The sequence below is a fragment of the Propithecus coquereli genome, unplaced genomic scaffold (assembly GCF_000956105.1).
Source record: "Propithecus coquereli isolate 6110/MARCELLA unplaced genomic scaffold, Pcoq_1.0 Scaffold71, whole genome shotgun sequence".
Taxonomy (NCBI): domain Eukaryota; kingdom Metazoa; phylum Chordata; class Mammalia; order Primates; family Indriidae; genus Propithecus; species Propithecus coquereli.
Window position 1 is genome coordinate 1,111,742 of NW_012153174.1, and position 13,645 is coordinate 1,125,386.

The 13,645-nt window shown below is 38.6% G+C and overlaps 1 protein-coding gene across 1 annotated transcript in view; it reads right to left on the bottom strand.

Moving 5' to 3' along the window:
* Positions 1 to 13,645, bottom strand: part of CHD7 (chromodomain helicase DNA binding protein 7) — a 125,899-nt gene that overhangs the window by 75,190 nt on the left and 37,064 nt on the right. Inside the window, exon 2 of the mRNA XM_012661454.1 lies at positions 8,558 to 8,988. Within this exon, the coding sequence (XP_012516908.1) occupies positions 8,558 to 8,988 (431 nt within the window). The remainder of the gene's footprint in view (positions 1 to 8,557; positions 8,989 to 13,645) is intronic.

Genomic DNA, 13,645 nt, shown 5'->3' on the forward strand with positions numbered 1-13,645 from the left:
GCCCTTGTCATCTTGGAAGGAGAACATTTCCTGGGGATGCTGCTGGAGGTCTGAAGGGCCTCTGTTCCTCCGTCAGCAGCCTTACACTTCGCATTTCCTCAGGAGAGAGGGTTACACTGGCAGGCAGCTGGATGTGCGCAGGGTCCACTGCTAAGTGACTAATCTCTAAAGATCTGTGATTACTCCTGATGTCATCAAAGCATTTAACATCTTGAAGAGAACCCTTAGAAATAAGCATTAAGAGAATACAAACTTTGCATTCATAGAGCAATATCTGCACATGGAGGAATATTCTAGGGAATCTACACTTATGGAAGAATTTATACTCAACTTACGACTGTTTAAGAGACCATAAGAATGGGCTTGGTGCTGTTACCTGAAATGGGGTTGGATGGATTCATCTGAGCTAAAATACAGCATAGATAACTAATTCATTTTGTTAAGAGTACAGCCTTTCTAAACAAGGCTTTCTATGCAAAGGACCAGAACTTACTAGAAATCCAGGTAGTTGCCCTGATTTATTACAAAATAGAATGCAGTTAAGTACTGATTAGTGTCATCCCAAGGATCTAAGTCCTCAACAGAAAGAAAACTTGAAAAGGAACCATATTGTGGAACCAAAGGTGATGAGCAGAATATGGTCAGTTAATGTAAATGTCTGGACAATAGGGAGGGAGTTCTCAATCAAACAAGCCCTTCAGACGGGATAAGTTAGTAAAGATTCTTACCATATTGGGGAAAATCAACCTTGAGCCTTAGGTCATTGAAGACTAATCAGGTTCATTTTCAGAGACTCAAGCATCTCCAAAATGTTACAAGATAATCTTTTAGGAGAAGAGCAAAAGGTACTGACACATACTCTTACACATCATATGCTGAAAAGACTTTTTAATAAAGACGTGAACCTAGTGGGTAATGAGTAAAAGAGGTGTTTCTTGCACAAGATGCCACACGGAACATGACACAGGGCGTGTGTGGCATGACACACCTCTAGAGAGACCTGCCCTAACAAAATAGTCAACCGTCAGGGTCCAGGGCTCAATGGTGGTAGAGAAGAGCATCCAGCTTCAACTCAACGGCACAGGATTTCCTTTAAGCCCTGCCTACTATTCGGTAAGTTTTTTAAACAATGAAAAAGAAAATTAAAAAGGCAAACTAAATTAAAGCAGCATAAAATGTGGTACATCATAAAGTAAAATTAACCCCACAAAATAAAAATTTTAAAGGAAGTCCTAAGACTAAAATTTAACGGGTAAAGTAACAAAATGCAGACGACAGAATAAACTAATGAGGAAAGAAAAAAATCAAACTCTAAGTGGCAGATAATAAACCCAAAATTCAACACCTTAACACCAACGCAATCAGCACCCCTTAAGTCCCCAGTAGTACTCAGTGGACTCCCAGTGGCTGTGATCCTGCACCTGGCAGCCTCGGGCATCTTCCGTGTTCTGAGTCGGCTGTCCTGGTGTCCACACACTTCACTCCAAGCAGGTACCTTGCCGCCCCCAACTCCTAAACTCCACCCACAAATTCCTTACCCAACTCTTCTAGTTGAGAAAGAGAGAAGAGTTGTGAGAGGGAAAAGGGAGACAAAGATATTCTGTTTTACTTATAAACAACAAGTGTATGATTTCGATGAAAAATTATCAATAGACTTATGTTCTTTGAGAGTCACTGCGTGAAACACCTATAAGATAAACACCAATTCAATTTAAAGTGTTACCTTAAGAAGCTACTATAAAGTATTCTCTTAGAAGACTAATTGTGCTAAATTTTTGGGAAAGGAATAGCAAAGAAAATTAGAAAAGATCCAGAGCCTAATATGCTTTCATTTGAAATATGTATTTCAGATTCAACATACCTTGCCTTTACATTTTATGATCAAACTTTCCACAGGCGAGGAAGCTGAGGGTCAAAGAGGTTAATGCGTTACCCAAGAAGTAGCAGTCCGAGGACTGAAGCCAGGACCTGCTAAGCTCACAAGCCCACATTTGAGTGCTGGGACTGGCCCCAAAGTGTCTGACACTCCTCGGGGAGATCACCTTAGGAGCCCAGCACTGGCCTGGCCTTTTAAAGGATTCTTGAGAACTCTGAAACATTTCCTGGTGAACATCTTCCGTTACTTGGTCTTTCAATGCCATTAGGACACCCTGTCTTTAGGATAGCTGCAGTGTTAACCATCTTTCAAAGAAGGACATTTGAGAATTCCATTTTTAATACTGAATATACCCTGAAGAAAAAAATGACTTTAGGTATGCAGTCAAGAATTAACACTGAAAAATCTACCTATAAGTTAGTGAGTTTTGTGGATTGAACTGAGATATGCCAGAAACAACATGGAAAAGAAGTCCAGTTAGCTAATATGTTATCTGAAGCTTAACATAGACATCAGCACTCCTGACTATGTGGTACCACCTGGCATTGTCAGGCAACATAAAAAAATTAAACAGATTAGACATTACAAAACCAATGCAAAAAGTATGCCTTTCAATGGCCTTTTACCATAATCTATCTTTCCAAGTGCCAAACTGTAGGGCACATATTTGACTACTTGTGCCACATTTTAAGATGCCACTTTTATTTATGCATAGCAATCCCATGACCTAGGAAGGGGACAAGTGAGGGTAACCTTGGCAGTAAGAACTCCACTACCTAGATTCATTATTATCTTCTCTGATCAGCCAGGGTGGCTAATAAAACAAATAAGCCATGCTGCCCACTCTCATTTCAATCAAGTGCTGTAAGTGGGATGAGAATTAGGCAGACCAAATGGGAAAACCACAAAGGAGAAAATATCAGCAGCAGAAGCCAAACTCCTGGGAAACTATATTGTTCCTATAGAAGTTAGGGCTACAAATAAAATTAGTATTCTACTGGAAGTTTAAGGGTGCTGTCTTTCTAACAGTAAAAAAAGAAAAAGAATGGTGTCTTTTTTCTTAATTCACACTTTATTTCCCTAGTTAACACTTTAAAGCTAAGCTACACAGACTTATCGATATAAGTCTTCCGAAGGGAGGGCTGGCACTGCAGACGCCTGGTGCTCTGCACACTGGCTTTGCACAAGCATCCGATGGCTCAAGGGGGCCTTTGTCCAGGCAGAAGGGCAGAAAGATCTTTACATATCAAGGGACAAACTCTGTATTTATAAAGAATTTCATATTTTTCAAAAGTATTTTCACACATACTTATTTTAATTTAAAAAAAAGCCTATGATTCTTTCTGTCCTTTATCTTCCAATCCTAACATCACAACCACACCTACTATAGGGCAACATGTGCGCCACCCTAAAATTCCACTTAAGAAAGACTTCAAAGGAATGTGTCTTGAGAAAAATCTCCCTTTACATCCCACTGCTGCTCACGGCTTCCTCACCTCTCAACCTCCATTTGATGGGTGCAGTGAGAGTTGAAAGTGGGATCTGCATCACCCTCTCCCACATAAACCAAAGTGGCAGCAGGCCACTGCTTTGAAGTCCACTTCAGCTCACTGGATGGGCAGAAACAAATTTCCAGCAGGCCCTATGTGGTCCGTCCTGCATCTAGCACAGAGCATTGGTTAGCAAACTTGCTTTTGAGGGTCAAGGTTGTTAGGCATTCTCTTCCCTCAGTGAGTAATAAACTGAAGCACATGTCAAAGATATCAGTGCCTATACTAAAAAGTGGCTGATGACTCTCTTGCCCTGCTGATTCAGCTGATCTAAGATGAATCAGATAGAGGAAGGGCCACAATGGGGCCCCTTGTTGGCAATGGGAGGCCCTGAGGTGGTTATCCTAAAGGAAAGGATTTAGGATTAAGAAGATCCTATGGCCCCTTTGTTGAAGAGATGATAACCTTTGAAACAGAAGGAAAAGGGGTACTTGTTCCCATCCCTGACCTGGAGCTTGGATTTAATGACCCAGAGACCGGGCAGGACAGACAGGTGGGCAGAGCCACACAACATTTAGGAGCGCTGTTCCTTCTTTGTTCCTTGCCAACACTGGAAGGGCTCAATAATCCATTTTACCATCTCAAATTTAAGAAATCTACACCCTCTTCCACAGGCACAGGATCCAAAACACTTAACTCTGTCTTTCTAAATGTCCAATGTCTTAGGTCAAGACTAAATCATAGCATGTGAGTAAAAGAAAGAACAAGAAGATAGAAGAAAAACTGTGGGTTTAATTTATTTTATTATCTATGTACCTGATGGGAAGATACCTGACTATCTGGGGGTTTGTACTTATTAGCAGAACTTGCTTACTGGTTTGCTTTTGTGTCTAATCTCTATTGAAAATTTTTACATATTACAAGAGCACACCATAAAACGTATTAGTTTACCAAAACATACCACCATTGGGCTTGGTGGCTGAATGAAAACATTTCTCAGGTAAACACTACCTAATTGAGAAAACAATATTTGAAAAAAGCTAAGTTCCTCAGAACAATGCCGCTAAATAAATATTAACTATTTACTATCAATGATAATGATAGTGTGGTTTGCAAAAAGTACTCTTACATGTTTTTGGTACATTGTGTATTTTTTAAAAATAAGAATGGTGTGTTTATTTTCCAATTTAAAATAAAATGGTATCTTTACCCTTAATTGAAAAATTTTAGTTTTCTACTAAATTTAAAACTGGGGTCGGGGTGGAACAGAGCAAGGAACAAAACGTGTTCCCAGAAATGGTGTCAGCAACAAGGCCACACTGCTTCATTTAAGCGTTAGCAGTCAAGTCACAATCCTTGGCCAGGTTCCCTTCCTTCTGTACATTCAAAGAATCTTTATATAGCTAAATGGACCACTAAAGCCTTCAAGAGTCATTCAAAGGAAGCACTTCCTCCAAATTCTCTCTCATTTCACAAGGCCCATGCAAGCACAACAGAAAATGCATTCAAAAGAAGAATGCAAATCCTCATATTTCAGCTCCATGAATCTTTCCATATGCAAAACTGCATCCTCTCCAGTCCGCAAATGTCTTAGCTCTTATTTTCAATACTAACAGCCAATATTTAAAAGCTATAAAGACACCTGGGGAGGGCACTAGAAAAATGGACAGAAAAATATATATTTAACATAAGGGGAAAAGGAAAAAAGATACAATCCTATTAGAGAAAAGGAATGTGGCCTGTTTTTCTCATCATCATTTGACATCTTTTTCTGAGATGCTGAACATCTTTTCCTGTTTCACTACCATTCTATGTAACAGCTTCTGGGCAGATTCTGCTAGGTTCTCCTGTATAGAAAAGACAGGTGTAATTGTATTTTGGTTGTCGAAAAGGCCAGTGCTCTGGGAATGACCACAAATTCAAGCTTCTGCCACTTTACAGACTGAAGTGGGATGCCAGGTAGTGAGGAGGTCACCGAAAGGCACACAAGGAAAATCAGCCCCTGACAACAGTCACACTTCTTGTGTCCTTTATTATCGAGTGAGTGTGAATGACGCAGACCAAGCTCTCTCCCTGCCAGTGACATGAGGCAGAGAGAGCCAGACCACCAGCAGGTCACTTCCTTTACCGCCTGCTCAAAGGACAGACAGCACACTTGTCTGTAGAACCACAGCAGTGACAAGGCACACAAGGCTGCTGAGGAAAGATGTGAGCAGTTCTACACTAAATTTTTCACTCCACTTCTGTTTATTCCAGTTCAGCCCTCTGTAGGAAAATTATTTTCTGTATAAACAAATTCATCAAGTTAACTTATTCAAGGATGAAAATAACTGGTATCACATAACATTCTGCAAAACAAAATTGCCACTGTTGTATTTCAGTGCTTAAAAGCAAACTGCTATGGCAATTCAAACCCAGTACTAACATAACCCAAACCCCCTATTACCTTCATCACTGCATATTCAATTTACATAATTATTCTGCTATGCTATTCAGAATTTACATGTAGTTGTACGCATTCTAGTTATGTTTGCTTCAGGGACGCTATTTCCTTTCTACACTTAGTGGAACAAAGAGACCACAACTTGGCACACCCAATTCATCTGACCAGTAGAAACAATGTGGTTCAACAAAATTATGGTTTGGTTTGTTAATTTACTTAAAATTTCAATTCAGTGACCACATGCTTGGACAGCCATTCTCATCTGACCATCCACAACAGGAAAGTCTCTGGGGAATGTCTTCACCACACTTCACTGTAAATCAGCAAGTGGCTCTGTAAGTCCTCACGTGACCACGGCCAACAGAGGTGCCACCAACACTCTTGGTTTCCCCCCACCCCTACCAGCATGGCCTAAGTTTCTGGGCCACATTATACCAGCTCCTTTTTAACTTGTGCATCTCTAGACTCATCAGAAGTGTTCCATTCAATTATTTTCACACCATTTGGGATAAAAACAACTATTGCCTACAGCAGGCATTGACTGAGACTATTAGCCAAAAGCAACAGAGGGGGAAAAAGTCCTAGACTTGCTCTTGGGGAGAAAATATACCTTTTTCTTCCTACCCAAAGCATATGACTCTAGTGCAAAGTCATTACTCAGATTCAGCAATGCCAAACACTTACTGTGCACAGGCTCTGATTCACAGTCCAGGATGGACAGCTGATGGCATGTCTGTGAGGCCTGCACTGAATGCTTCTCTAATGGATAAACACAGGGACTACAACTGTCCAAGCAGTATGGTGTGCTGAGGACTGATTAGGTTTGATGTCCCAAGTTCCAAACATTTGTTTACAGTTGTTAGGGAAATTTTAGCAAGTTTCACTGTTTAATACATTTTAATATCTGCCTAAAAGTATTCTACATGAGGTAAAGGTATGCTAAATTAAGTTTTTAAAGATAGGCCCGGCTGATATAGACTCAGAACTTGAAAGAATACACTTGGAAATCCATGACAACATCCAAGATACAGTATTATTTTTTTTAAATCAACTTTTACCATTAGGTGATAAATTCAAACATTAAGATGAAAACTGAAGCCAGATATATCTTGACATTAAAATTAACATTGGTGATATATTTTCTGAGCTCCAGAAAGCTTCTTTAGAACACAGACTCCTATATTTTGAGTTACAGAAAAAAAGAATACATTGTTTTAGATTATGTTCTGATTTCTTTCTCCTTAGGAAAAATAAGCACATACTTTCTCCCACCAAAAGCATGGTATTTAAATTTAGGCAATTATATTTTTTAAAAACCACCTCATAAAGTCAGGCTGAAATTGTACTCCTTCCTCACTATTTTATCCTTAACACTTAAAACAGTACCTGCAAATAATAAGCACTTAATAAAATATTTCTTAAATAAATGAAAACAGATTTTGTAATGGGTTGAGTTTAAAAGAATGTTCATGAAAAGAAAAAAAAATAATGGTTTTCAATTAAGACACTACATATTGAGGCATCAAAGAAAGCTCATAGGTAAATGCAAATATTAAGTTATATGTACGATTGAGTTAATGAACACAAATCAGTTATTTTGACACCATAAAAGGTATAGAAAGTAAAATTTTTTAAATGACTATGATTCAAACCTTCAAAACACCACATAATAATGTATTTGGGGTTGTTTAGATATTTTTAGCAGAAAGTTGACAATCCAAGTTTGATCTTTCGCTTGGAGGCAACATTTTTCCAGCCACAGAATTAATCTCCTCTATTTGTGTATCTGTGCCTGCGATCTCAAAAAGTTCATAGCAATTGCAGAGTCAAGTGTGCGTGTGTGTGTGTGCACAGGTGTGTGTTTACATGTCCATGTGAGGGTGGGGATGGAGCATGTTTTCTAACAGAGTTTGCAAACAGGTTCAGATTAACTAAGGCTGACCATACTTCCATCTGGAAACTATATTTTCTAACATGAGCCATATTCTGAAAAATAGATTCAGATGTTTGGAACTGGTTCAGAACAGTTGTAAGAAATGTTCAGTACAAATGAAAAAAATTAGTCTTCAATGTCTTCTCCTCTCAGCTTTTCTTACCGAATAAATATGCCTCCTGGGGAGTCAGAGAATTGGTGGGGCAAATACAGAATAAAGGAGGCTCTTCCCTAGAACTTAAAATTCATGCTATTCTTGAATGCATAGCTAATGGATAAGTGCCATTTGACTTCTCCCATGTTGCCTACTAGGATTGCAACCCTGCCCCTGGAAGGCTTACTCCGCCAAGTGGAGAGAATTAATTCTCCTGTTTCGACTTCTGGGAAACAGGGCTGAAATGCTTAGTGAACAACACAGTGACCTTTCTTTCTCCTATAATCCTTCCTGCTTGGTTTTGCATCATCACCGAAAATGAAATTGCTGGTCTAGGCTTACAAATAATTATGCTGTTAACTTAGTTCCATTTGTTAAATGACAAATTTTCACAAAACTGTAAGAAACTGCTTCTTAAGTAATGAGTAATTTTCATCCAATAAGGTCTCTAAATCAACAGTTCATAAATAATTAAGTCCTAAATTTCAAAATGCTTAAAAACCTTAACTTTTTAGTTTGGTATTAGGAAAAGCAGCTTAGTAACGACGACAAAAACCAACATGTCTCCCCCTCACTCCCCACATCTCACAGGCTGTAGCTGTTTGGTGCTCATTTCTGTACTATCAATGTTTTGTGGTTGTTGCTTCTACCCACAGCCTACCTTGACTTTTTGCTGGATTTGGGTTTTGGCGTGGCAGTTTTTGCTTTCTTTTCCTTTGGCTCTTTGGGAATCTTAGGGGCTTTTGGGGTCTTGGGTTCCTTGGGCTCTTTTTTCTCCTTGGGTTCTTTCGGTTCCTTCGGATCTTTTTTTGCCTTTGACCTTTTCTTTTTCTTTTTCTCTTCTTGGGACCCATCCAGTGAGTTCCTATTTAGTTCTTGGTTATCAACCCCACCAGGGAAGTCATCTTTACCGAAACTTTTACTGGGATCCTCTGCAACAATGTGGTTGTTTTTCTTTTTCTTCTTCTTCTGCTGTGGCTGCTGTTCTATTGACGGCAGGTAATCATCACTCTTCACTAGCTGAGCATTCGGTCCACTAACCTGAGTCATATCCGGCACTGGTTTCTCTAGAAAGGGCTCCGATGGAGAATGCTAAGAGACACAAATAGGAATTGAAATTAGTTTATCATTCTTTGCAGTGAAGAAAGGAACTGAAAGTTAGTGGCCGATGTTTCTAAACTTATTCTATATTCAAGGTAGCAAATACGGTTGTAGAATCTATCATTTTTCTCTTATCCAAAAAATGTTTAAGAGTAAAGCTTTTAAATAAGAAAAAAATAGCATGTAATACAGTAAAAAATCATTTCAAGAATAAAAAAATTCTCGTTCAGCTGAAGACACTGTCCATTCTTTAAACAGCCTACGTGAAAAATGGTGGATGACAAAACATCAGCAAAGGCTAAACCACAATGAGTAAATCTAGGTGTTCTTTTCTCATGCAGGAATGGGAACTCAAAGGTATATAGTTTAGTCATTTTTAAAAAAGAACAAGTGTGCTGAATATTGCAAGATGTGATGCTGTGAAAGTCTGACATAAAAGTGTAAACATAATACATAAATCTTACCCAGTATAGGACTTTTCCATCAAATTAAAAGCGCACATTCAAACAATGGTTTTGGAATGGTTAAATGTTTTGTACTGATATCCAATGTGGACAATGTTTTTCTTAACTTCCTAAAGCTCCTTATGTCAAAATTCCACTGAAGGAGAGAGGAACCTAAATCATTAATGTGATATGCATTGCGGGAGACTCTTGACATTCATAAGGGATATACTCAGAAACTGTCTTAAATACAGTAGAAAATACCAACAGTTGGGATGGGGTGCTCAGCGGTCAGCTGAGATCAGAGTAAGTGACTCCTGTATATAACAGCCCTGAAGCTAATAGTCCAAACAAGGGCAGGACTGGCTAGACTGTCATCCATACCACAAATTATGACACCTAATGAACCTTATATTCAACAAAATACTTGAAAATGTTAAATCTGCAAATGTCACTCATTTTTTTTGCCTTTTTCATATGCTTCTTCTGGCACATAATAGTAACTATGATATAAACAATCATACCATGTGCCAGGCACGTGCCTTATACCCAGCGGACCATTCGATCCCCCCCCCAGCCCTAACGGTTAGGTGATTCTTCTAATTTTATAGCTTGAGGACACTGATACTCTAAGATGAAGTAACTTGCCCAAGGAGGAACAGATGGTAAGTGACAGAACTGAGACCGACATCGAAGCTGATAGCTCCAGAGCCCTCACACCTCACCACAAGACCTATGAAAGAAGAGCAGGCAGGAGAGCCCAGGTCTGCATCTGTGGAGACTCGAGACGAATGTATAAGCCAAGGCTTTACCATAAACAAAAGAGGAAGGTTAGACTCAAACATTTAAAATACAGGTACTATAAAACAGATTCCAATAAAACTAATACATATTACTGAGCATCTATGTGATGCCATGCACTGAGCTAGGTGCTTCTGTATCTTAGTTCATCTGAATCTCACAAGAAAAACTGGTAATTTACCCCCATCTTTCAGAAAGGAAGTAAGAGTTCAAGGAGGTGATATGGCCATCCAAGTCCACACAGTAAGGGACAGAGCTGAAATCTGAATCTAGGTTTCCTAAATCCAATGCTCTTCTGACTCCGTCCATCTCCTCTTGAAATCTTACAGATAGCATCTTTCTGGAGAAGGCTCCACAGGTTTCATTCCATTTCCAAAGTGTTGGGTGACCCCAAAGAACATTAAAAAAAAAAAAAAATCACTGAGAAGAAAGTGGTTATATTGTTCTCACTAAAACCTGCCATGGGTACTAAAGAAACCTACATCCAATTCTCCTCCAGCTGCACTAGTACAAGAGAAAGAGCCCAGAACTCTGAGTTAAGAGATTAAAATTCTAGTCTGGGTCCTACTATGAGCTGTATTATCTGGGAAAAAAATCACTTCACCCATCTGGGGTTCAGTTTCCTCTTCTGAGAAATAAAGGGTTTGGGTTAGATGATTTCCAAAGTTTATTCCAAAATCCCATGTTATTTAAAAAAAAAAAATCTTAAAATACTTATTGACCTTTCTTGGTCATAGCTAAGGGGGATGAACCTGGAAAAAGAGTAAGGATATATAGGAAGAGAGAGAACCAAGATCACAGTTTGAGGAAGAGCTCACAAACATAAATCTACATGAGCAGATTGCCATACAGGGATAACACAGCTAACCAAACACTGAAAAAGCTGCCCCCCACCCCTCTATTTTTCCTCACAAACATTCTTAAATGTCATCAACAGAGGCACTGTCCAAATTATCATTACCTAAGTATTAACAGGACCTGATTTAACTGTTTTATTATACTTAAGTGGTATAAGTTGAGTTAATTGGTACATATTATTTCCTAATACAATTAAAAAGGAAAAGTCGTATCTTTTTTGCAAGGGACATAGAGATCAAACTTATTTGGGACAAGCTATTTTTCAGGAAATGGAAGAAAAAGTTGTTCCAAGAAAGAGAAGGAAAGAGGAAAGCCTAAACAATGATTAAAACTTAGAATGGTGCATTAATACCAGGCATGTTTACCTTTCTTTAATCTGCATGGCATTAACTCCAGTAACAGAACACCAGCTTCTAATGAGAGATTCCCTGGTACACATTTATAAATTAGAAAAAGAATATAGCACAACACAAAAAGATGGAAAATTTATCTATACGCTTTAGCATACAAATCATTTTAGATGCTCCTTTTAGTAATAAATGAAGCCATAAATTAGAAACTCAGTAAAAATTTTAATCTTTCATAAGGAGGAAAAAAAGCAAAGATTAAATACCAAAAAAGTATTAATCCTGTTTGATATGCAGCAGAATTATGTTTTGGTACTATTTGAAATAGGGTGAAAAAGGTGCTCAGAAATATTATAGTGTTTACCAGACCCACATCTCCTTAAATCTTTTAGAGAAAAGCTGTTTTTGTAAACATTTAACAAAGAACAGATGGCCTGCCTTAATCATACGGAGAAAAAAACCTGGAGCTCCCAGTAATACCCTGACAAAGTCTCCCAGGCCCAGCTATGCCCCCCACCCCCCACCACATGCATGGTACAGTCTTCTCTAATGCTATTTAATTTTACAGCAGACATCTTCCCATCAATTCCCACTGCCTGACAGGTAATCAATGCCATTAACATCTGATATTACCATATAGGGCATTCGTAAAACCTCTCGTTTTAGAGCAAATGTGGAGAATATGTTAGATATCAAAGGTAACTTTAAACACATCCTACAGAACTTTCTCCTTGGTATGTTCTTCTATCATAATTCCATATGTTTTTTGGAATATTATGGAATACATAAGCACTGTGCCATGAACTTCTGGAACTCAAACAGCATGACTGATATTTAAACTATAAATAAAAATGACCCAATGTGTGTGTTTTGTCAAAAAAAATTACCATAAGCCGAAGACAATTATCTTTAACTCCACTGTTCACAACATATAAATTAGCAAAAGCAAAAACACACAAGTAAGTTATCTTATATGAAACAGCAGAATGGACAGGACGCGAATTTCACCAAAGGCGGCCTGAGGCGAGGAGAGTGAGGGCCTTCCTCTGCCACTTTCAAGCAAATCTGACCCAAAATGCTCAGCAGCATCATCAGGAGAAAATGAAAAAGTTTGTAACAAGAAATTTTATCTATCTCAAGTGTGCTTTTCTTCCAAGATTCATCAGCATTTTCTGACGCAAAAATTTATCTTATTTCATCATGTTTTGCCTCAAGTATATTCCTGAAGCCTCAACCTGTCAGCAATGTCAAGTAACATGAGCAAACAATGTAATATTAACAGTGTGCAATGTTTTCAACACATATAATCTCTGCAAACTAACATTTTTTAATACAGGACATCTATAAACATTTTATTTAAAGATAACCGTGTGTATAGGTGTGTGTGCACATGTGTGTATGTGTATATATGTATTTATTTACAAGCAAACAAGTCTAAAATCAAAATAACGCTTTACAAAAAAAGAAAAGATGCTACCAACCAGACTAGAATAACATCGTAGTTCTGGAGACAAAAGCCTCCCCACAAATTAAGCTATGGGGAGGCAGTAAGGAGAGGTAACTGTGCTTTCAGAAAGAATAAGATTCTGGTGAAGACTCAGGCCAATTAAGACCCAAGTAATAATAAATACAACCTTTAAACACACTAAACTATGGTTTAAGTGGTTTATAAAAATACGAATATCACATAGTCATTTAAGATTGAAACATACTATCTGGTATTTTTTAAGTGGCTCTTGAGACACATTTCTATTACTGACATTCTTAACTTCTCTTTTTTCCAGTATTCCTCGGTGCTTGATTCCTCTACACTCTTTTAAGAAAAGGAATTCTGGTATGGAAACTGAAGCTCGATCTCTAGCCAAAAGAGTGTGCCATGACTCAAAAGAGCATTTAGCAAAAGGTTCAGTCAGTCCCATTGAGACTGTAACGATGACAATGATAAAAAGAAGATGCCCAATTCATTTATTTATTCAACAAATACTCGAGGCTCTCACAGTAAACAGGCAGCCACAGTACCTGCTGGGAAAGAGGGCGGAGCACCTAACCCAGGCTGAGACCAAGGAGGCTTCCTGAAAGAAGTCGACCCAGGCGAGGACAGAAGGGGAGGCTGCGCTGGCCAGGGCCCCGCTCCCCAATGGAACTGGCCTGAGAACAAATTATGCCTAAAATATGGGCGACTGGAGGAATAAAAATACA